Raw genomic sequence first — 27,140 nt, forward strand, 5'->3', positions numbered from 1 at the left:
TTGAAAAAGACTGTAATGAGCTTTCCATTACAGACGTAGCAAGTTTATTCAAAACAATCAATTTAAAACAGCATTAAACAACCCAAACATGTTGATGTCAAAATTCCCAGTAATCTTGGAAAAATAATATTTTTATCCTTGTTTACAAGCAGTCATTTCTTGATAAAGCATCAGCAATGTACATTTAGCATTTAATTTGATTTCTTACAACTATTTTTTTAAACAAAGCCTTCCCATAGAAGAGACATAATCACAGTTATCATAAAGCCAGGTTATGCTGTAAAATGCCCCATTACCTGACTATTTCCAAAGGATGCCAGAAGTGCTGCAGGAATCAATGCCTGTATCTGGCATTTTCTTGGAATGTTGCTAATACAGAGTAACCGGCAGCAGTCCTGTGTGCTTTGTTCTTTGGAAGAAGTTTAAAAGTGAGCATATTTATATGAAATACAGTCACAGATTGTGTTCTCACTCTAGATACAGTCCCCAAACTGGTCATATTTAAGAGTGAAGAATACTCAAATTGTTAAAATTGGTCAAAGTCAAGTCAAGCTTTCATTGCATCCTTTATTAATGGAAAATAAAAGTGTGATATTTCTTTTTCAGTAGTAAAAGTAAAACTTTTTAAAATTGCATAATTAATAAACCTCATGATTTTAATGGCACAGTGTTTAATCCAGCTCTTTCAGGCATTCGTGTAGGTATGGTAAATATGACTGGAAGCAAAGGAGAGATATTAGATTGAATACCTTAACCCTGAGTGGAGATCAAAGAAAGGCATATATATCTATAATAATCCATTTCTAGAAGCTTGTTTATGTCTGGAATCAGGTTCATAACTCACTGTATAAAGCAGCTCAAAGAATTTGACAATTTATAATACCCCATTTCAGTCTGTCACTGTTTTATGATTGAGCAGTAAGTATTCACTGGAACTCTGCTTTTGAGTCCTCAATTTCAGGTACCTGCTGATTCTGACCAAGGAAAGTTGTGGATTCTGCCCCCTTGCTCTGCACACAGTGCTCCAGTGGCACCACCAGGTTAAAGACAAGGCAGGGGGCTGCTCACTGCCCACATGCAGCAACCTCACTGCTCATTCATTGTCAGGTGTAACAGAAGAGAACAGGTCTCTTACAGCTTCCTCAGTATCATCTCTCCTCCTGTATTCCTCCAAACAAAAAATCAAGTGTGCAAGAATGTTACAGTCAACAATACAGAGATCAAGGTGAGACTTGCTTCAATAAGACTTCCAGAAGAAAATTTTACTCGACCTTCAACTGCTGGGTAGACTCTCTTCATTCTCTGGAGGTAGCGGGAAACAACTTCAACGTCAGGTTCACCTGAAGAAACAAACACAAAACTTCTCTGCATCTGCCAAGCTCTTCACCAAAATGTAAGAACTTGCCTACATTCCAGTTTTAGCTCAAGAATCAAATTGTTTTCTATGATTTGCCATTCTGAATCAGCACACATCACCTGTGGTGGTTTGTAACCAGAATTTTTGGTAGCAACTTGTATTTTACAAACACACACACTGCACACTCAAATTATTTTTGTTTTGTCTGGCTTGTTTTGTTTTGAATTTGTTACAATGGTATTTTCCACTTCAGATAGATTGTGATAGTCTCCCACCTGTTTGGGGTATAGGGCTGTAGACCTGGCAAAGCTATTGCTTATACTTTATCAAATTTACTTTTTTTAGAAGTTTCTAGTCTTGGCACTGCTTGTGTGCACACAAGCACAAGGTGTTACGTGGGAGATCTACTTCAGGGGAGAGCCTTTTCAGTCACTTTTGCCAACCATGCAATGAACCCCTTCTGATCCAAGCTCTTAAAATACTAAAGGGTAGCCCTCCATCTTAAGAACAGTTTTACCCTACTGTTGTACTGAAAGACTTTACCAGAACCTTACAGGTTGTTCCCTTTAACTATTCCTAGAGATCTTTCTCAGTCTCATGAGTAGGGCTGATGTTTTAGATCAAGTTTTGCTGAACTTGATTTAAAACACCAGTTGTACCTGTGAGAATCAACTTTAAATTTAAACACCTGTAGAAACAAGAAATTAGCCTTTAACAAAGATCCAGAAGGAAAATTTTTGAGGTAAAAGCATTCTTTCACCATGAACAAGCGGAACAAAATTAAAAGTTCTGCAAAATTAAAATACAAAATTAAAGTTCTGCAAAAATGTAGATGGGCTCTTATGAGACATTTTTTAAAAAATACAGCACTACACCCCTTTTGTGTTTTCAGAAATAATGGATTTTAATCTCAATTTTTTTTTCAAGTTTCCCTTCATCCTAAAGGATGGGCAATACCAATTGTACAAACACAGACATTCTAACACTTTGCATGCAGCTTTAGAGGACCTTAAGCCTTGTTTAAAAAAAGCCTTATAGAGGACCTTAAGCATTATAAAACACCTCTCTTCCACCTCTGTGGTGTCATGTCTGTGGCACCCTGCTTTCTCCTGCCTGCAGAGCTCCTGGGGGTCCCTGGTTTTGGCTGGGCAGGCTAATTCCCTTCAAGCAGGTTGGCATCTTTCCCCTCACCCTCTGTTGTTCACCTGAGCTGCATGTTGTTTAACAGTGGAGGTGATGATTGTGTCTTTCTAAATACTTCTATACAGTGGAAATTTAAGGTCTATAGAAAATAGCACCTTTTTGGTGCATTGTTCAGTAATGAGTACAAGTGCAAGGCAGTGTAAGATGTACTCTCCGTATTCTTTGCTGCTTTTCTGGTTTACCACAACTTCAGGACTGCTCTCTGAGCACTGCTGAATTGATAATGTTTCTCTTTGAAACTTTTGTGGTTTTAACTGAAAAATTAACGGAGTTGCTGTCCACAACCAAATCTAGCAAGCCAGAACTGTCAGAGTAGAAGCAAATTTAATCACTGAGTATAGGCAAAAAGTCTGAGGCTTGTACTGTAGAAAAATCTTTTCATTTTGGGGAGTTGTTTGTCTGCTACCTTGTTAGTGCCCATACTTACCTGGACTGTACCCCCCTTACCTTTACTGTAGCCCAGATTTTTGTCTTTCAGCATAGTGTAACCATCTCCTCCAAATAACATATAGGATGGCAGAGTCACATTGTATATTCCATCCATCTGGAGTGGGACATAGGCTGGGACTCGGCAGGCTGTGCAAAGCACTTCTAAGCTAACAACTCTGCTTCCTGGGGCTCTGGAGAGATCATAGACCACGTGGATGCCTACAAAAATACACATTGACTGCCACTTAGTGCAGGGCATGTTGAACACAGAGGGCCAGAAGCAGCATTCTCCCTCATCTTCAGCTGGTTCTCTGCATTACTTTCTGTGACTGAGAGTTGTATTGTTCTGAATTGCACCAGTTAATGCCCCGTGTTCTTTGCACACTTACTCAACTTCTATACAAGAATATTCCAGAGAAATAAGAATGGCTGAAGCACTGTCCCACCTCATTTACTTATCTGATGTCTGTTCTCATCACTACTCTACAAAAGGAAATTACTGGTCATGGGATTGTACTGCTGCAAGATAAAATCACCTTCCCTTATTTCTGTAGTCACATGCTTTCTCATTTCCCTGGCCTGTTGGCTGAAATGACTCTTTATAAGGCCAGACAGCCAACTTAACTTGGTAGCTATTCTGGATAATAGGCAGTGTCCTGAAAAAGGAAAGCCAGACCAGGGCTGTACACCGCAGTGTCTCCTCACTGTAGTAGAAGAAAAATTTCTCATTGTGAGCCTTCTTGATCAAGGCCAGGGGAAAGCCAGACCCCCAGAGCAGCCCTGCCAAGAATCTGCAGATGAGGAAGCCACTAAAGGTCGTTCAAAGCACTGAGGCTCTTCCAACCCTGGCACTCTTCCTGCTCTGCATCTTCATCCTAAACACTTTCCAGAGCTACTGTTTTTCTTCTTTTTCTGTGGAGAGCAAGCAAGCAGAGCTTGTTCTTGTTTTACCTTAGAGGTACCTAAGAACATGGGAACTTACTGGTGAAAGTGTGAGACACAGGTTGTGTCTGTGGCGTGTGAGAGATCACATTGTCAGGGTGTATGGGATGGGAGACTTGGAGGGAGGGAATGCCCTTGAAGTTCAGCTCTTCTGCTAACTAAACAATAAAATCTGCACTAAATCACAAAGAGACCACGAATAGACATGACTGTAGCCTAATACACATCTGGATAAACATATAGAGAGCTGCAATTAAAGATATGAGTAGATTTTTTATATTAAGTGTTCATCCATAAAATATTCAGAAATTCACTGGAGCAATTCCATAGCCCAGTTGGATGAATTCTAAAACTGTCATCAATCATTAGAGAATTGCACAAAATGATTTTGATAAACTGAAATTCAGCACAGCTATGCAGTTTGGCGTTTCAGGTAGGCTGCCAGTTAGGAACTAAAAACGAGCTTGTTGTAGCTATTTCTGTGTTACAGCTATATTAAATTCTATTTTCCCCTGGTTAATTGCAGTGTTAAACTGATGCCATTATGGGTTTGGGAAGCTCAGGAGCACTGTCTCTGCTGAAGGGAGCAGCGATGGGCTGTGTGCTGCAGTGGCTCAATTAAACACACATGGGATAAACAGCGGCTGCTGGCTGGCATGTGAGAGGCACGGGCAAGGATGTATGGCCAGCTTGACATTCCATTCTTAAAAAAAGGCTTCCAGATGTAAAAAGGCCAACAGGAGGGATGGCTGTTTTGGAAAACTGAGAAGAGGAAAGAAGAAAATATACCTCCAACCTGCAGCAGCTCTCCACTTCCTATTCCATATCTCCTCACACTGTGCTCAAAAGCTTCTTTCAGTGTGGAGCCTTTTAATGTGACCATATCAAAACGACCTCCAAATGGCAGAACAGACAGCAAATCTTCCACAGTAATGCTACCTGGGGGAAAGAGACTTTGTTCACTTCTTTTTTTGGTTTTTTTTTTTTGTTACTGGGAGGGGGGGTGTTTCTTTTTCCTGTTGTTTACAGAATTATTTTAGGATTGTTTAACATCATGTTTTTGACAAGGAACATGGCAAATACAGTTTAAGAAAATGAGGGCTTGTAGGGGTGAGATTCACATATTTTTTGCAGGTTCCCAAAGAACCAGCAAGTATCAAGACCAATAAATCAGAGTTTGGTGTAACTGCATGTATTGCTATTAGAACAGAGCTACTAAAATACATGACAAGGCACCAATCTAAGATGAAGCACAGCTATTCATACTCCGTCAGGCACTTTTTCCTGTTAAGATTTGTTCACATACTCCTACAGAAAGACTTAGCTAAACTGAGAAATCTGTTTGTTTTCATGTTGCATTTACATGGTATCAGGAAAATAAAAACTAAAACCTTAGAAACCCCAGAATTTACTTACTCTACAGCAGACTACAGAAGGCTCACAGCGACCATACCAGATGACCCTGTACAGCAGGAGAGCTTCCTTTGTTCCAAGGCAGCAAGGAGAGAGGGAAATTGTAAAAAGCATTGTGTACAAACAATGCTAGAGACTTCTGTCAACATCAGCCTGAGTGCAGATGTGCTCAAATGATGGACAAACCGTCTGCGAAAGTTTGAAATGACATCTAAACACTGTGCAAACCCATCAGAACAAGCCCATACCTATCACTGTGCTTAGGCTGACATAACTTGCTTGATTCCTTCTATCTGATGAAGTTGCCATTCAGCTGGTAATTTTACCTACCATTAGTGCTCTGCTCATCAATGGGTGACCGTATCCCACCTCCGTTCAGGATGCACATGGAAACGTGGTTCCATTTCTTCTTATCTGGGTGCCCAATATTCTCAGAAAGCTACCAAAGGAAAATGTTTAAACAGATTTTATCTTCACTTCCTATAGGCTCTGGAAATTTACACCAAATACAATCTGAGATAAAAAAAGACAGAAAGGTTTTGATTTTTTTTTTGACATCTTCAGCCATGTTGTAAAATACTAAGTTACTAAAAAACCCAAAGAAGTATTTTGCCTTTTAAAATTATTAACATGAAAAATATTTACCCTTTACTGTAATGAACTCTGAGGCTCTGCCCCAGTCTGTGTGTCTATGGCATGGCCAAGGCAGGCCAGCTGAACAAAGGAAAAGTGATTTTTTATTTCAGTGACTGTGATAAAGACAAATGATTCAAGCATATTTGGGGAACTGAGAGGTGAAGAGGACCTTAAATACTGTTGCTCATTAAAATCTCTTAGGGAAATAATAAACTAATAATAAATTAATATATTAATTTAATAAATTATTTAATAAAATTAATTTAAGAAAATTAAATTAATTAATTTAATAAATTAATATATTAGCATATAAATAAATTACTTTTTGCAGGGAATTAAGTTTTTTCAGCTTCTCTGTGGTTGGTTTTTAATATTTGGAATGGTCTTGGGTAACTAGAAATATATAGAACCTTCTAGTTCTTCTAGTGGAAGAACAGGAAATAGGCATACTAAATCAGAAAGTCTACTCTGCACAGCAGTGTGTCCCCTGCAGTTCAGTGGTGAGGCTCTGACAAAATGCAAGGACAGGATTTGCTTGTGACATCCATAATAGTAAAGAAAACGGAGACCAGGTATTTGCCCAGTTGCATCAGGATGATAAGCCTCCAGTGTTAATCCTCAGAAATAACTGAGTACAATGGGAAAAGGCTGAAATGACCTAGGAAAATAGAAAGGATGGACTGGTTTCCATACAGGAGTGACTATGGTCATAACTCTTCATTCTTACAGACAGAAGTACAGGAAGCACATGACAGAAGTCCATGAAATTAAGAAGGGCATGTGGAGGCTGGGTAGGAATTTGTGTCTTTTCTCATTTCAAGAATTGATAAAAAACCTAAAAGATTCAGAGAGGGGTGACGAGGATGGCCAAAGACACAAAAAACTTCTGAATGTAGAATGGTGATGTAGACTTGGAATGTCTGACCTAGACATGACCAGGTAAAGAGATCAGAAGGAAATATTCAAGAAGGCTATAAAATCATGAGTGGTGTGATGGTGGATAGGAAGCAAGTGCTCCAGAGCAAGGACCACTTGAGCCCCAGCAGTTATGCAGGCAGTGGGCAGCAGCAAGCTAGGCACTGACAAGAGCAAGGTCTCTGCAGGATGTGCAGGTCCCTCGTGGAACACCCTGCCACCAGCTGCTGGGAAGGCTGGAGGCAGGCAAAGGGCTGTGGAGCCACTCCGCAGGAACTAATCTCCCGTCTCCCTCCCCTTCTCCCTCTCTCTCTCCCTGCTGTTGTTTCTTGCTCTCCTCACATGTTCCAGTTGAGCCAGTAAATGTCAAGAGACCACTTCTGCCTTGGGAATGCCTGAGCTGTAAACTGGCGGGGGACACAGGCAGATCTGAGCACAGCAGCTCCACAGGCTTGTCCAGGAGTATGCTTGTCCCCTACTATCCCCTCTGTCATTCTTGGAGACAAAACTTTGGGACAAATGATCCTGTCATGTGTTCCGGGTGGGTCACTCCTCTGCTGCGCCCCTATGTGAAGAGTTTGTGACCTCTGACTTGCAGCTGTGTAAATGCTTTGTGCCTCCAGCTTAGTCATCAAAGTCATGCCCTGAGGCCAGATCCATGCTTAGGTTTGTAACTCAATCAAAGGATTGCAACTTCCCAGCCCTGAGCTGAGGCAGCTTAAAAGAGGGGCTCACACAGTGCTGTTACCAATTGCAGAGTCTTTTCACCTCTGGGTCCCTTTAAGGTCCTCCCTTTAAAGTCCTTTGTAAAATGCCATCTAGTCCTGTCAACCTTTCTATTCCGAGATTCTGGGTTACTGGTTGAGATGCATCACTGAACTAAATGGACCTCAGTTTTGACCCAGCACAAATATTCCATCAGTCCTCTGCAATTCTTATTCTCTCCACTTCTCAGGACAACTCTAAATATTAAATCTTGTGGATTAGGCCGCTCAATTTTTTACCTTTATACATCTGACCACATGACAGCAGACAGGAAACCAAGTACAGAACTGGTAAGGCAACATGCAGAGAAATTTATGTATCTTCTGATGACTGCAGCTGATTGTCTAGGGACATTGATTGAACTAAAACAGAATTTGACCCCCTAAGAAAAAATGTATCGCAAGAAAATCTACAAGATTTTCTGAAAGATTACAGGGTTACTTTTTTTAAGCTTGAAAAGTGCCTAAGCATTTGTTCGCATTTTTGCAAATAAAGATATTAAAAAATCTAGCAGAAGAAAAAAAGCAAGATGCTCCAGTTCTAGGAGAACTGTATGCAGAATTCCCAAACATCGGTCTGATTTGAAAATCAGCTCATGAACTAGAGAATTATTTTGAGGACTATAATAAGAGCAATACCATGGACTACATAAATAGCTTTGGGGACACATCTAGGTCAAAGGTCCTGATTATTAATTGTCCCTTAACTTTCCCTTTATGGGAAAGTTCATTTTCTGGAAACATTTACATTAGCATTTTTTTTCCCTGAAACACTTAAATGAAATGGTGTTGCTTCAGGGCAGTAAAACAGTCAAACTCAGGAAGTTTAAAAACTGGAAGTGACCTCTTGTAAAAAGACTTTTCTGGAGTTAGGTGACTGTTAAAGCCTAGTAGTGCCTGTCAGAACACAGCAGGGGCTGGTGGCTCCTTCTGGTCCGGGGTGTTCTGTGCCCAGCAGGGTTCATGGCCTTTCCCACCCCTTCCTTGCTTCGGCTGGCACCTTTTGGGCTCTTAAGGGGGACAATTCTTGTCAGAAGCTTGGCAGAAAAATACCCAGATTTGTTTTCTGTGCCAGTGCACTGAAGTGACGGCAAAGCCCAGTGAGTAATGAGAGGACGGAGGGTGAGTGCTGTGAGCAGGGGCCAGCAGCAGGAGAGGGCCAGGGGAGCTGAGCTCTCCTCCTTGCTGGGCTCTTAGATCAGACAGCCACGTCCCTCCAAAACCAGCCTCAAAACCATCTGTGAAAAAGCTGTTCTCTCTATGGGGCTATGCACAAAGAATTAACTGCTGCTTACTCTCTACAGCAGCATTCCTTACAGCCTTGCTTCTGCCAGGTCTTTCTAGGGACACGCTGGATATTGCACTGTAGAAAAGCAGGCACAGAGCCCATGTGCTGATAGTTTGGATCTGGATAGCTCTGGAGTTTGGATCTGGACAGCTCTGGAGTAACCCTTAGATGTAATTGCCGACTGTAGTGGTGAAAACATCTTACCATAGCATCACAAAGCAAATTTCCCATGTTACATTCTTGGAAACGGCATGCTTGGCTTGTACCATTCAAGTAAACACTAGTTTTTCCAACCTCTTCAGAATAATTCCCCAGGTTTTCTCTCCATTTTTCCACTTCTTCCTTAATGTGCTCATCTGTAAAGTAATATAAAAGTGTAAAATAAGCATCATACATGTCTCATATTAATGACACTTCAGTGAATACAAACCTTAGGAAAAGAAAAAGGTGTTCAAGATTCTAAAAGGTTACACTTTCCCTAAAAACTTCTCAAGCAACATGGCAACTATATTCACTTCAAAAAAAAAGCATGTAAGGGGAGAAGGCAGGACAGGACAATCAAGGGAATAAGCCAGTTCTGTGCTACAGCAAGGTTACCTTCTCTCTGCTTTTGCCCAGTCCTGTTCTAAGCTCTGACTGATGGGGTTTCTAGTACTTACCTTGACAGGTGAGAGAATTTTAAAAATACAAGTGAGATTGGTCTTTAATGCATTTTTTTCCTGTTTGTAATATCCTCCCTTTAATGTTGTGCTAAAGGGAAAAATGGCTCAAATGTCAATTTCAGGGAATAAACACTTTATAGAAATGAATTCTTTATGCACATCTGTCTCTCGAGTGAAAATTTAATTATTTCAGAAAAAAACTAAGATACTTGTATATGTAGACAGATGTTACAACAATTTTATATCAGCTACTAGTTTTAATCAATTTCCTCACACCTGTCAGCAAGAACAACATTTATAAAATTATATCACCAGTGTATCTGAATTTTAAGTTTTACTGACTTCAGAGGGAGAATGTAAAGTTTCATCGTCTCACTACATTAATAGGTCACTGAGAATAACACAGCCAATATCTATTAACAAATAATTTTTAAACTATTTGTTTTATAAATACTCAGATAGAACCTAGAAAGTCTGATAAAAGCTCAGAACTTCATACAGCAAACACTGGAGAAGAAACAGATTAGAAAACCAGGGTAACTGCAGAGCTGACAAAAAAACAGTTAATAGAGCTCAGAGTTACAAACAAAGAGTGACAGAGAGATTCTCCTCCTCCCACTTCTTTAAGTGATTCAGAGTTAAAACTTTTAACACAGTTAGTACTACATGCAAGAACTCATGAGTTTGTATATTGTATTTGCACTTTGGCAGAGCACTTGGCAGGGTACTTCAAGTTTTTCCTGGAACATTTCCACTTTCCTATATTGCTCTAAACTCTGCTCTGAAGAGCCCAGCCTCTGGCAAAACTGTAAATTAGTCCTCATAATCTTTTGAATCACAATTACAGGACTAGCAAAAACAGGTTCTACAAAGTGGTAAGGTATTGTATCACCTGAGCTCTTACAAAAGGACTTTCAGGGATTTTAAGTAGATAAAAACACACTCTGAATGCATGCATATTCAACTGCTACATAGGCTGAACCTTACACATAAGAGGATGGGCAAGCTCAGAAAAAAAGCTGAATTTTTATTTCGACATTGTATTTAACATGACAAGACTTGGTTTGTAGGAGAGTGCTGCAGGCAAACTCAAACTCCTAGTCCACATACCTTCAGGAATGCTGCTGTCCAGCAGAATGGGGTTTCCAACAGCTTCAACTACATTTCCTTCCTTGTCAAATGTAACATTCAAGTAACCAAGATATTTTCCGTAAGCGTAAGCTTGTACAACTGGCACCTTCCTCCCATCATCTGAGTCAACCATGAATGGATATGGGCCAGCTGGCACTTCAGTGGAGGGTGGGGTGCCTGCACAGAACAAGTGGGAAAAGTGGGTCTTCAGCCCATGTGACCTTCAAGGAGTTACTACAGTGACATTTCAAATGTTTCTCAGCCTTAACAAAGCCAGCCAGGATAGAAACAGCCATGGCTGTACTGGACAACATGCAGACATTTGATTGTTGAGTTATCTCACAAGAGACAATGTTGTTTTCAGGACAAGAACTCAAATAAATACCACAGTGTTTTTTGAACTTATGACAGCACACTCTGCCACGACATCACATTGCAACAGCAACAAAACAACTTTTCTTTCCAATTATTGCAATCTAAACCCCTCAGTAATGCAAATATACCAGCCACTGGATGAAATTTTACTGTTGAGTCTTCATACTACATTATTCTGCATCACACAGAAAATAAGAATTGAAGTAAAACATACATCAGACTTCTTGGTCTGAAAAAGTCAAATGCATTTTACTGTTAATAGGCAAACAGAATACCTACAAGTAGTTCTGTGTATTTGTACATAGAGCCAGATGATTTTTTTTTTTTTTCACTATACCAAACAGCCTCCAAAATTTCAGACAGCCTGTAAACCCTCTGCAAACCCAACCTTTATTAGCATTAAAGTTGTTTGGTCATGGATTTAAAACTCCTGTTAACCTCAAAAGTCTGAAAGATGCCTAGGGATAGGACTTGGAAACAGATTAAGGTGAGGCACTGGCAGAAAAAAAGAGATAGCTCAATTGGCCACAGGATTTAGAAACCACACAGGCCAGAAAGCAGCAAAGGAAACTGGAACTGCACAGCACAGCTCTTGCCTCAAGGGTACCAGGCTTCTCCATGTCTTCTTGACATTATCTGAGTATTGACAACATTAGCTGAGTAGTATCTGTCCCTGCTGTTATTCCTGTCATTATTTCTGCCCCACTGTCAGACCAAGGCTGGGTAGCTCCAAGAGCCATCACGTGCTGTGTGACAGAGCTCCCTCAGAGCCTGCTCCTTATTCCAGTCCCAAAGGTGGTGGCATTTCCCACCAGTGTGTTGGTGAGCTCTGGGCTGCTGGCAAGGCAGGGGCAGGGGGAGCAGGTGCAGAGGACGTGGATCCCAAGGAAAGCAGCCTCTTCACTTCCACTGTTCACAGAACAACTTGTTTCCTTCCATTTACAGTTTACTTAATATCAATCCTAGGATAAGCAGCATGATAAATATTCCTGCTAGAACTCTAATACAATTCATATCCCTTTAATCCCTCCTATTTCTCCAGGGAGAGGAGCTGCAACAAACTGAGCCAAACTTACCACAGAACTAGATTTTCTACTTTCAGCCAGGCCAACAGAGTTGGTTCCTTGGAGTGCCACGTAACTATTCATTTATTTAGGGAAGAATGAAAGAAATCCTGTAGCTAATGAGGACTCTCCAGGAGTTATGCACGCAAAAGTGGCTTTGGGGTTTTCTGAACTGAAAAAGGAATAAGTTTTTTTTTCTTGTTCTTCTTTAGCCCTCAGATGAACAGAGCATTACAAAGATAAAGCTATTCTTTCTAGGCATTATTACAATTTATATCAGCTGTGTGTAGTTAAGTGCTTGTCCAGAGTCTTACTCATTTCTTGTTTTCTAACAAGATACTTTCTGATTCTGATGCTTCCTTTCAGGATTAATTAGCACTATGACATCTTTCCCTTGTAAGATAGATGTGTTCCTTCTGAAATGCAAAGACTATTCAGTGCATCTTACCCCAACAAACGCAGCACTAGGACTCATGCTCAATCAAGGCATGAGATGCTGCTTCATTACAAATGCAGAAATTCATACTGGGTGACTGAAGAACATGTAACACTTTCCTATTTCTTACCCTGTTTTAGCCAACACACTACATTTTCATAACATCAGTTCTGATGAAAACCAGAAATTTAACTGCTCTAACACAAAACTACCACTGCTGGTTGAATCAGTTCTACAAACCAAATGCACACCTGAACAAGTCAGGGCGATATTTGCCTTATAACCTGTGCATAAACTGGAGGTTGGCAAACATCTTAGAGACAAGTTGGACTAATCCAAGATGAAACCCTTACATTAAGATTTCTCTGTGGAGATGTCTCCATGGGCAGTATGTCTCTAAACCTCCATGACAGAACAGGCTGCACAGCTCATACATCTCCACTTCGACTGAGATGGAACATTCTCCCGGATTCTGCTGCCAGTTATTGATTACACCTCTTGATTTAAATAAGAGCTTATAAGCTTAATATAAGCATCGAGACATGCAGAAAGACATTTGAAATCAGATGTTTTACTCTGCAGTGAAATCACCTCCACAGATGCGGCTGTTCCTCTGGGAATGCTGACTGGTGGCTTTGACTCAGCAGGGCATGGTTCACAACTGCACTCACGATGCTCCTGAATGGGTGAGCAAGTGTTTCACAGCACTTGGGACAAAAATTATATGTTCAGACCACATTCTGTCAAAAATTGTGTTTTGACAAAATAGATACTTTTGGTTTATCTCCCCCAGACATTACTTTGTTTATTTTTCTCACTTTGCCAGTATTAATAAAAAAAGTAAGACAGTTTTGTTTTATCAAATCAGGAGAGAGCTTGTAAAAGGGGCCAACTCATTCCTAGCTGAGATTTTTAACCTGAGGGCTGCAGAGTCTCCTGCAGTGTGCTCTCTCTGGCCTTGTGAATCCTGGACAGCTTCAAATGGGGAGGGGTGGAACAGCTTGACATAGTCTAGTCTGACAGCAGGCTACTCTCTGGGATGACCAGAGGTGTGCTTGCAAACTCCTGCAGATCTAGACAGGATATGAACTCAGATGTCTCAGCTCCTGCAGCACTTCACATCATGGTTCCAAATCGTGACATGTGGTGTCTCTTTGGATCACACCCAAAAAGGTATTTTGACTACTGTGGCTACCACGATGAGGCACAAACTCTCTACAGGCATTGGCCAACAAGACTGTGCAAGAGAATATGGATTCCACTGTGTAAATCCACAAGGAATACTGCACACTTTGGCTATGGAATCCATCCTTGTTTTTCCCATCTCAAAAACAATTCAGTAAAATTGCAGGCTGCACCCCAAGACAAGACCAAGGTCCCTGTGGCCAGTGCAGGTCAGTGTTGGAAGGCCCTGCTACAGGCTGCTGTGGAAGTTGAAGGTAGTCAAGAGGAGATGGAGCCATGGAGCCAGCAAATATTAAGATACCACTTCTGGCTTGGGGAGTCCCTGAGCTGCAATCTGGTGGGAAACATGGGCAGATCTGAGTAAAGTGTCTCCACATGCTCATCCAGTACCCTCCATCATCCCCCTTGGTCACTCTTAGACACATGGTATTGGGATGGTCCATCCTGTTGCTTCTTCCACTTTGGCTACTTCTCTGCTGCACCCCCATGCAAAGTGTTTGTGAGCTCTGACTTGTAGGTAGGTGTGTAAATGCTTTGTGCCTCCAGATTAGTCATCAAAGTTATTGCCTGAGGCCAAATTCAAGAGATATTCTGATCTGCTCAATGTGTAACTGTGGCATGCATTTGTTTCTTTTTAACAAGTGAGATAACAAAAGGTGAGAGTCCAGATAAGACAAAAAAGGCATGAGAAACAGAGAAGAGATGAATAAGGAGAGGAGAGGATGACAGTACAAACCTTTTAAGTGGTCAAGTTCCTAGGGTAGGGTACATAATGCTATCCCTGTGACTAGGGCACATAGGAAACTTTTCTAAACACTACAAAAAATTCCCATTATAGTCTCAACCAGTTATTAAATTTTCTGCTAAATTTAAAGAATTTAAAAAAAAATCAATCAAACAGAACAATAAAACAGCCTCTCTTTGACTTGTGTCCTAGCTCTCTGGGGAAGGTAACAGCATTGGGGAAGCAGCTGATGGTAGGTGTTGCCTAAAATAGCATTACTGCAGGAGAAAACAGATCAGCAATGATTATCTCTCCAATGACATCTGCCTCTAGAGAAAAGAAGAATAAAGTCAGAAATCAAAATAGGTATTGAAAAAAAACAGATGAATCTTGGGGAAAGTATTTTAATGGCAGACTAAATGAAGACCTATGAATATGGAATCAAATTACGGAGAAAATCAACACCAGTAGCAGTTTTGAAGTCTTCTATGATTGATTTTTCTGGTTAAGTCACACGCATGTTTAAAAGTAGGCAACTAATTTACTCTTTTATAGGTGTGAGCTTGAAAGAAGTACAGCATGTTTAGCAGTAATTTATGGGTATTACAGCCTTTGTTCCTCTTCCCCACTTTGCATAGGTCACCTTGAACATCCACAGCATTATGGAAGCTCTCAGTGAGTTGTGGTACTTGGTGTGCACAGGCTGTTTTGAATTGGTTTCTTCCATGGACATGTACCAGCTATGAACCTGGCTGAGTGCAGCCAGCAGTAAACTATATTGGTGAAAGTTCTCCAAGTTTAAAGACAAACAGTTTCAGCTTAGCTTCAGAAGCAACATTTTAGTAAGAAGTAAAATACCTGTATAGAGAAATGTGTTTGTATGTCCTCCAACCACAACATCCACTCCTTTCACTTTTTGAGCAATATTTTTGTCCATGGTAAAACCAGAATGTCCTAGTGCAATTATTTTGTTCACTCCCATAGCAGTAAGTTTATTCACTTGCAGTTGCAAGGCTTCAATTTCATCTTCAAAGGTTACATCATCCCCTTAAAAAAAGAAAATAAACGAAAAGAATTTACTTACAAAGTACCTTAATTGCTAGTTTGAAATAGAGTAGTTGACGTCAGATACTAGTTTGTATAATTAAAAGGATTTTGAATGGCAGTGACTTTCAAATATCCTTAGCTGGTTCAAGCTTTTGATCTGAGCCAATGTTTTTCAGTCCCTCAGGAGCACCTGTGTGCTTAGACTAATACAACATTTCTGCAACAAGCTGTATGCAATAGCCTAGACTAAAAAAAGTTATAACTCTGTAAAAAATTCAGTGGCATCAATAGCAGGATGAAAAATTTAATGCCTTTTATTATTTAACTAGAGAAAGGAAACTAAATGTGCCAGTGTTTGCATATAAACAATTTTATTCTATTACAAAGGGTTCTTTTCCCCTACTGTATTTCTTTGAGATCATCTATCTTCTCTCAAGTTAAAATCTCCCTTTTTACTACACGCTCATCTTGTTCTTTCCTTTATCCCCCCCCTGCTCAAGGCTTTAAACAGCTGCTTCTTCAAAGTCTGAATTCATTAAAATCTGAATTGCCTTTTCATACAAACAATCTCACCTAACGTGAACCAGTCTCAGTAATGCCAATACAGCAGAGCACATGTCTGAGCTACCATCCTGAAACAACAGCGTAAGGAATGGAAAGTCTGGAAAGGGGAAACCTTTTCTGGACAAGGATGTTGGGAAAACAACAGTTTTTCTGCAAGTTTTCTGTGGCTGCTGAAATTACTCTAATGTGACAAACAATTACATGAACACTAGAATAACAGGCGTTTTTATCCTGGGCACAATGGTTTGGGTTGCACAAAAGGACTTCCTATGCAAGAGGATAATTTCCCTGACAAAGTTTTAAGAGTAGAGTTTAAGGACAGGTTCAACCAACTGTGAACTTAGACTTTCTGGTGAAGAAAAGAAGACAACCAAGTGACTTTTCTACCAATTCCTCCTCTACTTAATTCCTCTCCTTCCTGCAGAATTGTTTGCTCAAATAATTTCAAAAAATGCCTTTAAAGTAAAAATATTTACATTATTTAACAACAAAGGGAGGAGTGAAACAAATTCACAGTCCACTGCAAAATGTTTCAGGAAATGAGGAGGAAGTTGCTACAATGGAAGAGATAAAAGAGGGTTACATAAATTGGTTCAGCACCACACCCATTCAATAGTTCTTTTAGTGCCCGAGGGAATCTTTGTACTGCACATTGCAGAGTGAATTGTGCAGTGCATCCCCACATTTTCTTCCTGCGGACCTCTTCTCAGAATCAAAGAGTCAGAAGTTAATTGAGGTTGGAAGAGACCTCCAGGAGCCATGTAGTCCAAAACCCATCAAAGCAGGAACTGAAAGCCAAATGAGGATGCTCAGGGTCTAGTTTGAGCTGGCTGAAATTCCAGTTTCTCTAGGCAACATATTTAATAGTTTAACCATGCTTACCATGACAAATTTTTTCCTTAAGTCCCACCATAATTCCCACTGTTACTGCTTGAGCTTATTGTTCCTTGTCCTTTCTCTTCCCCTCTGGGAAGTCTCTGTCCCTCTCTTCTCTAAAAAATCCCCTTACACCAGTGGAAGACTTGCATTTGGTTCCCTCTTAGCCTTCTTCTCCACAGTTAAGGAAGCCACTGGCTTCAGCCCCTCTTTGCACATCCTTGCCTTTGACAGCACCTGGACCTGATGCAGAGCTGTTGGCAGAAAGGGAAGTGCAAGACCTGATCCCTGAGTGCAGGCTCTTCACGTACTCCTCCCTCCACCATGGACCAGCTGCACCCCACTGGTGTGGGGACCAGTTCTGCAAAGAGAGCTGAGCTCTTGAAACAAAGAGCAGGAACGAGCTGCTGACAAGCTGTGCCAGCATGCAGGTGGCTGTGGGCTAACTTCTTCCATGGTCAGTAGCCAGGTGGTCCATGACAAAAAAACTGTCCTCATCAGCACCAGCTCTGTCATCCCTCTACATCACTGCAGCCTACAAATGTGCCTTCTGCTTTGAAGACATGCTATTATTAGTCTTCAACCCACAGAATCATAGAATCCTTTAGGCTGGAAAATGCCTCTAAGATCATAGAGTTGACCCATTAATCTAGCACTGCCAAATCCACCACTAAACTGTGTTCCTAAGTGCCACATCTACACCTCCAGGGATGGTGACTCCAGCAATTCCCTGGGCAGTCTGTTCCAGTGCTTGACAACCCTTTCCAAGAAGAATTTTTTCCAAAAATCCAATGTGAACCTCCCCTGGAAAAACTCTGAGGGCATTTCCTCTTGGCTTGTCACTTGTTACTTAGGAGAAGGACACTGTTCCCCACTTTGTTACACCCTTCTTTCAGGCAGTTGTAGATAAAAGGTATCAAAACAAACCCACTCACATCAGGAGGGAAAGAACAAGGACCATCCCATGCAGGTAAGCCCATCCCTCTCCCAGGACTGTCATGTCAGGACAGACAGACAGCAGAGCTTGGGTGGGTCATCCCACTGCCAATCCACCCACCCACTGATCTCCCATTGTCTGCCTTGCACTCAGAAAGGGAATTCTGCCTGGGGCTGCAGGGGCTTCTTTCAGCCCTTCTCCATGGCCTAGCCATGGCACTGCACACAGCTTTGCATCCTAGTCATCAGAGTATTTGATGTAGTTGAGATGAAAAGGGCCAGCAGGTTTGAAAGTTATACAATGGGGAACTATAATAGCAACTACACAGTGTTCAATTCTCTAAGAAAACAGGCAAAAAGCAGTATGTTGCTCAGCACTCATCTGGGAATTTTTCAAAACAATCTGAATCAAAATTACTAACTTATTGCTCATGTCAGTATTCCACTTCTCTTTCAAGGTTTTAAGCTGATTTGGCGTCCTCTTCTCTTTTTAGGTGAGACAGAGTTTCAGAAAAAAACAGCCAAACTGTTACAATAGAACAAGGGAGAAGAACCATCTGCCTGTTAAAAATATTATGCAAGATAGCCAAAATAAAGTGGAATAAATGCAATTTAAAATTCCACATTTGCAAACTCTGCCAGGTTGATAGTTTAAGTAAATATTTTGCTGCCTGTAAGGTTACTACAGAGTAAGTAGGCTGGCATTTACACCTTATACAACAAAATACAGTGGACCAAACAACATTACAGAACTAAAGCAAGTGGGCTGGAACCATTAAATACTAGAAAGTAAATACACAGGTAACTGTGTCTGTGTGCCAAGTTAAGAGCTGCTCTTTCAGGACATGGAAAAACCTGCTGGGCGCTCAACTGAGATAGTTGTACATAGCAAAACAGAGAACTCCAGAAAAACTGCCAATTGGTTGGAATCTATAAATGTGTTTCCCATCCCTATGGTTTCCAAACAGTGGCATTAACAGTACCTTCAGCAGAAATTAGATGGTCCCTCCCAATGCAAACACTGAGATTTAAGGACTTCATATTCTGTTCAAGTCTTTTGATAACCTTTTTTTAAGCAGACTATGAAAAGTACAAGTTGTAATTTCATAGCTGGGTGGAAGTTATGGAGATTTAACAACAGGAGAATTCACACTCACAAAATGCTTCCACAAAAGGCAGTAATGCAGGAATTCACCTTTCAGCATTCTCAAGTTTCCTGTTTGCCTAGAGTATATTGAAATGGTCAAAAGCTCTTTCCTTTTGGCTAGAGCACATGCTTTCTGTTTCTCCTAAATATGCAATTAAACCCCTAGGAGTGTAGAGCATGCCAAAGCACACAGAGGCAGAGAAAACAGAATCATCAGGAAGAAATGTGTAGAGATTAGCAAGATGCTGAATTCAAAATTAGCAAGGTCCCTTATCAGTTGAATATAAGGAACCAGACTGATAATTATTTAGCCACTGACCCATATCTGCCATGATTTTACCAGTCTGAAGGATTGCTAGGTCATGGGCAAGATGTAGTCACTGAGGTATATTAATGTGTCCCGAGTTCACATTTTCAAAGCTTCTAAATGTTCCTCCACACACCAAAAAGGCAAAGCAGAAAACTAGAAAAACTCTGATCACTATAAATATTGCTGTTAGAATTTCCTCTGCCTTTTGCTCAGTTACACTGTGGGATATACTTCCTTAGGGATGCTTCAGCTCCATCTATGGAGCTAACAGGACTACCCTTTTACCTCTGCTTTTTTATCTAGCTGCAGTCTCTTACAGTATCTCAGCATACTGAGGCATTGGTTATGATGTCTGAATCAAAATTGCTAACTTTTGGATACATTTTGGAAATGTATTCAAATGCTTCACAGAATCATTCCAGCACTATCTGGATTTTCACCTAGTGTATTTATTTGCACGATGGTTACTTTGATGATCTCACTGCCCCGACACAGGTGTTTGAAGGAAGAGCAGCAGCAGATTTTACTACTCCCTAATGGAGGACAGTATTGGCTGTCACTATTCAAACCTAGCATGACGTCTGATGATACCTACCCTCATGCCCTCAGACACAGGTAAAATTCTATTGTCTACACAAAAACCTGATTCATTTTCTTTTTTGCTGGGGGACAAAAAGACAGGAACCCAATACCACATCACTAAAAAATAGAAGTGAGATCAATAAGTCTATTCAGACCTCAGATGCCCATTTCTTGACAGGTTAAACATACAGCATTAGAATTAAAAAGCACAGAAGGAATACTTTTATATTCTAATACTTCCTCAAAGTATTGAATATTCATTTTTTTTCAGGAAAACAATACACTATTTCTGTATTACTAAGCAATAGAAAGAGAAATAATATATTAAATAATGAAGTCCCTTTTCAATGTGAAAGTGTTTCAAAGCAGTGTTAAGAGTATCCCTAACTGCAAAACCCAGGGAAGAAACTGTTTTTGTTACATGTAGGCTGAACTCTGAGCCGGCAGTGACTCATATCTCCTACAGCTGATTTAAATGTGTTTCTCATTCCAGTAGACCACTTTATTTTACTAAAAAACCAAACCCAAACAAACCCCTCATCAAACCAAACCCCTTGAAATGCTGGAAAAAAAAGTCAGAAATTGAGAAGTCTTTTTCCTCATCAATTCTAATTTTACTCATGAATGAAGCAATTGTGGTAAAAGCTGAATGGGTGTTCCTCCTATAGTCAAACTTCTGCAAATATTTTGAGAGGCTAAAAACATATTGGGCAACTTTTGCTTCAAAAACAAGTATGAACCTCTTCTTTTTTGGGGCATGGAGGCATCCAAGAAAAAAATTTCCACACGCAGAGAAATGTCACACTTCATGCTAGAGACAAGTTGTATTCATGTTTTAACTTTCAGTTAAATGGATAAATAACTGTAAAATATCACGGAATATAACTTTAAAAACCCAAGCAAGAATAAAAATCCCAACAACCCCTGAGTTCTCCTGCAACCTCAGTGACTTTCTGATATTCATAGATATGGTCCAGGTCTGTATAAAAGAGGGTTTTAATGTTGGCAAGCCTTTTTAAGGTTAAAAATCAGGCAAAGTTGAGTAATACAAGTAAATACTGATAAAACAACAGACTTCCTACTTTTCTGCTGCAAACATTCATCTTTGGATTTAAAAAAGCAGGCAAATAGCAAAATAGAAACAAAGGACATAAACTTACATAATAAAGAAAACATACCTGGCTGTGAAAGAAAAGAAGTTTCCTTTGTAGTGTAGCCAACAATTCCAACTGACTCTGAGTCAAAACGAACTATTTTTAAAGGATGAACATATTTCATCATTTCATTTGCTAATGGAGTTTTCCCTTTAATATTTGCACTCAGGACTGTAAAATTTGCATTTTTAAGAAGAGGATCCAATAATCCACTCACACCTTCATCAAACTCATGGTTACCCAAAGCCTGCAAAAAACAAGAAGAAAATATAAGACCCTACCTCAACTATTTGGTGTAAATAGTCTCATAAGTTATATACATGGTATGTTTGAGAAAACAAAGTCTACGTTCTATGAAAGAAAACTCTAACTTGTCTAAACTAACACATTCCTGTTTCTCATGAACAAAGAAGTGGTTGGGTTATTTTTCTTTTTAGATGTAGGTTTCTGTTTTTCAGACTCTCTTACATGGATACAGATGTGAAGTACAGATAATGTGATACAGATACATGACACAGATCTCAAAATCCAAAACCTATCTGTTTGTGACAGTGTATCAGATCAAAACCCATTCGTTTTACATCCTTTAGCTCTAAAAAAGAGGATTAACAATAACCACAAAGGCAAACATATATTTTGTGTATGGAAAATACGTTGCTTAAATACTGAAGAAAACAAATATTGTCGTTGATATTTAGCATTTTCTTTAAGAAAATTTTAAGAGCTTTGTGCTTGGACTACAGTTTTTAAAACATACTTATGTTGCACTTAGTAAAGGTTCTTCTGTGCTTTACCATGCAACAAGAAAAAAGAATTTCCTATCCACCATCAATATCATTACTTGCCTATGGAAGATGTAATGTTTATCAGTGAGGGAGAGGCCTCAGAGCCAATGCACAGTGTGTGTGCGCACACAGGTGGATGTGCACTGAGCACAGCAAAGTGTCAACACTGCCACACGAAACAAGCAGTCCTGTTTATTTATTAGCAAGGCAATACCACCCAGATGAGAACTTTTGGTTCAGAAAGGGACTTGCCTTGAGGGAAATTTCTCCTACCTGCCCCTTTTTCATGCTCAGCCTAAGTTGCCACATGCCTGTGCCAGTGAATTTGGTGATAAGCCAGCAAAACTTCCATAGATGGCATTTTGCAGAAGCAAGGACTATACACTTAAGGACTTTGTAACATATTTAGGTGTTAGGCAAGGAAAAGATGTAGCCACAGAAACACTACAATTGTATAACCTGGTAAATAATAAATCTATAAGAGGTTTCAGGTTGCAGCTGGAGCAAAGCACGTAGAAGGTATCAAAGCCAATGGGCCAACTCTTCCAGGCAAAAGTGTTTCAAAATTTCATTCTGAAATTAAGTGAGTAAAGCTGCATTCATCATCTCAGAAGGCTTATGTATCATTCTGTTCTACTTAAACAACCCACACACCCAGCTGTTCTTGCCCCAGCTTTTAATCTGCAAATGGCTGTATCAACCCTGATTACATTAACCCTGATCATGTTCCAAACCAGGGAGCACCTTAAGCCACCACAGGTCTGGGAGCTCAGTATTTCAATCAATTGGTTGGCAGTGTCTTTCTTTTCTGACAGACAAAGATTCCTGGCTCCTTTTATCCTCACAGGCAGGTAGTCAACGCTAGGTGGAAATTTCAGGATATCAGCAGTAACTTGCATTGGAAATCAGCTTGTTCCTGCTGACACTGGTGAGAACACTGCTCACACCCCTGGGAAGGAGCCAAATTGTGTGCTGCCGCAGCACTTTTCCAAAAGAACCAAGAACTATCTTTAAAAAAATCCCGACTTGGGAAGACACAGTGCACTCCAATTATGTTCCATTTCTAACTGTATTCTAAGTGCAATCTAATTTGCTGTAAAAAAAATACTAATAAAGAGAGAGAGAAAAAAAAGACATTCATCTTGATGCTGTCTGGATGTTCTGAAAAGATATCTATGGACTGGTAGAGTGTATAGAAATGGTCAAAAGCTCTTTCCTTTTGGCTAGTGCGCATGCCTTCTGTTCCTCCTAAATACGCAATTAAACCCCAGCAAAAAAAAGGCTGCAAATGAATTAAGAAATTGAATGGGATATAACTGCCACCAGCTTGTTGGAAGAAAAAAACCCCAAAATCCTAACCCGACCAACCAGTTAGGAAATATTGTTTCTCTTGGCTTTGTTGTCGTGCATTTGGATTATTTCATGTCCATTAGGACACTAGCTTTAATCAAAACTTTTCCCATAGTGTGGGTGGTTGGTTACTAAGTTGTTAACGAAAAATTAGCTGTGGCTAAAAATACAGTTTTACTTTTGACACTGCTTCTCCTCTGAGGAGGAAGATGTGGACCATTTTGGGTAGCTATACTCTACCTAACTGCCCTTAAACCCAGACCTCCTGGCACTCTGCACCTGTGCAATATTCCTTAACCAAAACTGAATCCATTGGCCAGCATAAGTGCAAGTCACAAAGGGGAATATACAGAAATATTCAGGCACACAACATGTGATTATATAATCCTGTTTTGAACAAGCAGCAACTATAAAAATATTTCAAAAATCAGGAGACAAATTAACAGAAGGATGAAACTTAAAAGTAAAGCTAGAAGACTTGTATCACCTCTCCAATTACTGCCTTTGAGGAATTATATTGGATTTTAGTCTTAGTTACACCAGAAAAAAAGGCTGGTGCCATGAAATTTTTGGGAGGAAACGAAACAGGAGAAAACAGATTGGAGGTGAAAGGTATAAATGAGAAAAAGGTTAACTTAAAAAAGGAAATTTCTCCTCTTTGTGGAGATAACCACTAATGCTTCCAGGCTGTCCTAAATCCTCCTATTGCTCCTACTCGCATGCTGTAACAACTTTAATGACTCATGCTTCCTCCTTCATTCTGTTTGTAATCCTAGTCCTGTAGCTCACTTCTAAACTTTCAGTAATCCCCACCCCTACTGTCAGGGATGTGGTTTCCCAAATTCTGCTTAAAGAAACACTAGCTCACCCTTCTCAGTGCGGCTCTTACCTTGCTCCCTGTGTCCCCAGCCAGCCACCATCCCCACTGCACGGCACCCCAAGGTCCACAGACAGAAGAATAGAAACAGATGCTGCAGCACTGCCCGACACTGGGCATCTATTCTTTAGGGTCTTTGGCAGCCGAGAAAGAGCGAGAAGCTACAGAACGTTTAGCATCTATCCTGTCACCTTCTATTCAAATTGTAATAAGCAGCACCTCCACAGAGAACAAGTGGTTGACTACTTCGCCTAAGGCATTCACATCTAGCACAAGCCTCCGGATATCTGGTATGGGGTGGGTTTATTTTTAAAGCTTATTTTGATGAAAAATTTTTGCTATCTCCAAAACCAGATTGTTCCTACATAACTTTTCTAAAAGTTATGTAGGAACTAAACAAAACCTAAACAATACTTCAACGCTGCCTGCAAAAATTTCTTCTTGTGATATAATCAGGAACTGTACAGGCTCGCAGGCTGCCCATGAACCAGTTATACCAGCAAGCGCAAGACTGAAAAATGACAGACAGCAGAAAGCCTTACGAAGAAAGCCTTAGGAAAACCACCTCAAGCTATTTCTTGCACTGCAGAATCCCATGGTTCTCCCCAGCTCTCAGTGAGGATGAGTCCTGAATGCATACACTCCTCTCCATCATCATTCAGAGGAAAGACCCTGTTAATGTTAGTATCACGATTAGAAAACCGTTCACTGGGGGACGTGAACAGGGAGCAGTATCCCTCACAGACCTGTCTGTCTGGTGCTTAGCCTAAGAAAGTGCACCGGGGCATGACTTTCCCTTCCACAGCTATCCTGAGGCAGAAGGAATACAGAGGCGAAGCCATTTTCACCTGGAAAGGAAAGCACCGTCCTTTCCAGACAAAGCAAAAAAGAAGAAGACAGAGAATATGATATGCCCAGAAGATTTTCCTCTCAAGCTGACAGTTGGGATGAAATAAAGATCCAGTCACTCTCATAACAGCAGACATGCTCAAACATGACTTTAATCTCTCTCCTTTCCGGAGTTGTACACAAGCAAAATAAGCACTGCTCTGAGACAAAAGATTTAAGGATATGGAGTGACATCCCCCAGTCTCAGCCACAAATTCTACCTTCCTCTCAGCACTTGCATGACCAAAAGAAGCAGAGTAAAAGCGAGCGATTAGCACGGTCTCAGAGACCTTCCTCACTAAGGCGCTGTTTTGATCTCTGGGCTGTTTGTATACAGCCCCTTATATACCCTGTCATCACCACAGCTCTGAGGGGACTGGACATAAACAGGATGGGATTGATGAAAACTAAAACCCTCCACCCTTTGAAACAGCACTGCCAACCTGTGCCACCAGTGCCCTCCCTCAGGACCAAAGCAGGACAGGCTGCGAGCCTCAGGCAGAGTTAACTCCCCTGTTCCAGACCAGACCCTTCGCCTGGCTTTTGCTGGGGTCATTTCCATGGCTTGCCAACCCCTCTCCAACAGAGCCCGTCCAGTTCCTTGCCCGCATCTGCCAAGGAGAGCTCCATTGCATCACTCTGGTAGCCTTGTCATTATCTCCCGGTTTCTGGCTACCCGTGGGGCTGCCAGCTCACGACTTAATTCGGCCGGGAGCCCACTACCCAACAAATCACTTCCCTTCTCCTCGCCTGCCTCCCACCTGCCTTTGGCCACGATTTTAGCATTACCTACAGCCTTTTCTGATGCAACTTTATGCACTGGAGGAGGCGGCAAAGCGAAAAACCGGCATCGGGCGAGGAAAGGCACGAATAGACCCGGCACCCAAGGGGAGAGAGGGAGGGGAAGACCCCACCGCGCCTCTCGCTGTCCCCCGGCCCGCTTTACCATGGCATCGTAGCGCAGGAGGTTCATGAAGTGGACCGCCTCCCGGCCCTTGAAGCGGGAGAACCACACAGTGCCCTGGTACTGGTCCCCGGCGTCCAGCAGCAGCACGTTGCGGTGCGCGGCCCGCTCCGCCGCCACCCGCGCCGCTCTCCGCGCCACGCCGCCGAAGCATCCCGGCGCCCCGGCCGCGCAGCTCCGCGGGCCCGCGCCCTGCGCCTCCACCCGCCCGTGCACGTCGTTGGTGTGCAGCAGGGTCAGCCGCAGCTCCGCCGCCGCCGCCGCCGCCGTGCACAGCCACAGGCACAGGCACAGCCCCGCCATCCCGCGGGGGCTGAGCGCCGCTCCGCCGCTCCGAGCACCGGCTGGCTGAGGCCGGGGAGGAGGGCTGGGCAGCGGCGAGGGCGGGGAGCGGGCGAGCCTCCGGAGACACCGAGGAGGCAGCGCGCCTCCGGCGGTGACCGCCCCGCCGCCAGGCACGGGCTGCGGCGGCCGCAGGTGCTCCGCGTCTACTGGGAGTGTGCGAGGAGCGCTCGGTGCGGCCGCCCGGGCTGCCCGCTGCGCCTCGTCGCGCCTCGCTGCTCACTCGCTGTCCGCCCGTCCTCAGGGCTCTCCGAGTTCCGGGCACTGTCCCGCTTCCGCGCACGTCCCAGTCTCCGCTGTTCCACCGATGTCCTTCACCCTAAGACAGCTGCTGTCGGTTTGGAGAAGGGCTTTCAGCTGGCTGCTGGAGGTCAAACGGGATGAAAATCCAGCCAGCAGGGAAAGGACAAACTCCAGTGCTCACAGGAAGCCTTGGTGAATGTTTAGTACTCTGAGTTTCCAAGCTTTCACATGGAAATGTTTACCTCTCTTCTCCTCTTTCTCCAATAATGCTTAAAATAAAAACTGCTATTTCAGCCATAAAAATAGTTACACTACTTTAAGAGTTGATTTAATTATAGCTCTAGTGGTTTTAGTGTAGACTCATGAATTGCTTTCAAGATTTTCCTTCCGTGGCTAAATGGAAAGCTCTTAGTTGTGGCTTGGCAAATGCACGGCGAGGGGAAAATCTGCCAATGCCTTAAATAAACAGCTTGTTAGGGGTACAGCATGGGGTGACCATCTCTTGGGAATATCAGACTGACTGGGGATCCCACCTGCTCCTTTGATTCATG

At 41.7% G+C, this 27,140-nt stretch overlaps 1 protein-coding gene across 2 annotated transcripts; it reads right to left on the minus strand.

The window, feature by feature from the left end:
- Positions 1-27: 27 nt before the first annotated feature.
- Positions 28-26,383, minus strand: NT5E (5'-nucleotidase ecto). 2 transcript variants are annotated; one of them, XM_059842514.1, is made up of 9 exons: positions 25,987-26,378; positions 21,165-21,387; positions 15,383-15,571; positions 10,720-10,917; positions 9,152-9,303; positions 5,671-5,783; positions 4,721-4,866; positions 3,008-3,208; positions 28-1,340 (listed from the first exon to the last, which is right to left on the minus strand). In XM_059842514.1, the coding sequence occupies exons 1-9, from the start codon at positions 26,305-26,307 to the stop codon at positions 1,183-1,185; spliced, it is 1,701 nt and encodes a 566-aa protein (XP_059698497.1). In that variant the 5' UTR covers positions 26,308-26,378; the 3' UTR covers positions 28-1,182. The 2 variants fall into 2 exon arrangements, with proteins under 2 accessions (XP_059698497.1, XP_059698498.1); XM_059842515.1 differs by lacking the exon at positions 4,721-4,866 and having other exon boundaries at positions 5,675-5,783; positions 25,987-26,383.
- Between the last annotated feature and the right edge of the window lie 757 nt (positions 26,384-27,140).

The sequence above is a fragment of the Haemorhous mexicanus genome, chromosome 3 (assembly GCF_027477595.1).
Source record: "Haemorhous mexicanus isolate bHaeMex1 chromosome 3, bHaeMex1.pri, whole genome shotgun sequence".
NCBI classification, from domain to species: Eukaryota; Metazoa; Chordata; class Aves; order Passeriformes; family Fringillidae; genus Haemorhous; species Haemorhous mexicanus.

Coding starts and splice junctions, on each gene's coding strand:
- NT5E (XM_059842514.1), bottom strand. CDS start 26,307: ATGGCGGGGCTGTGCCTGTGCCTGTGGCTGTGCACGGCGGCGGCGGCG. Junction 21,388..25,986: donor TCCTGCGCTACGATGCCATG/GTAAAGCGGGCC, acceptor TGTTTTTTGCAG/GCTTTGGGTAACCATGAGTT. Junction 15,572..21,164: donor TTCTTTTCTTTCACAGCCAG/GTATGTTTTCTT, acceptor TCTTTTTTTAAG/GGGATGATGTAACCTTTGAA.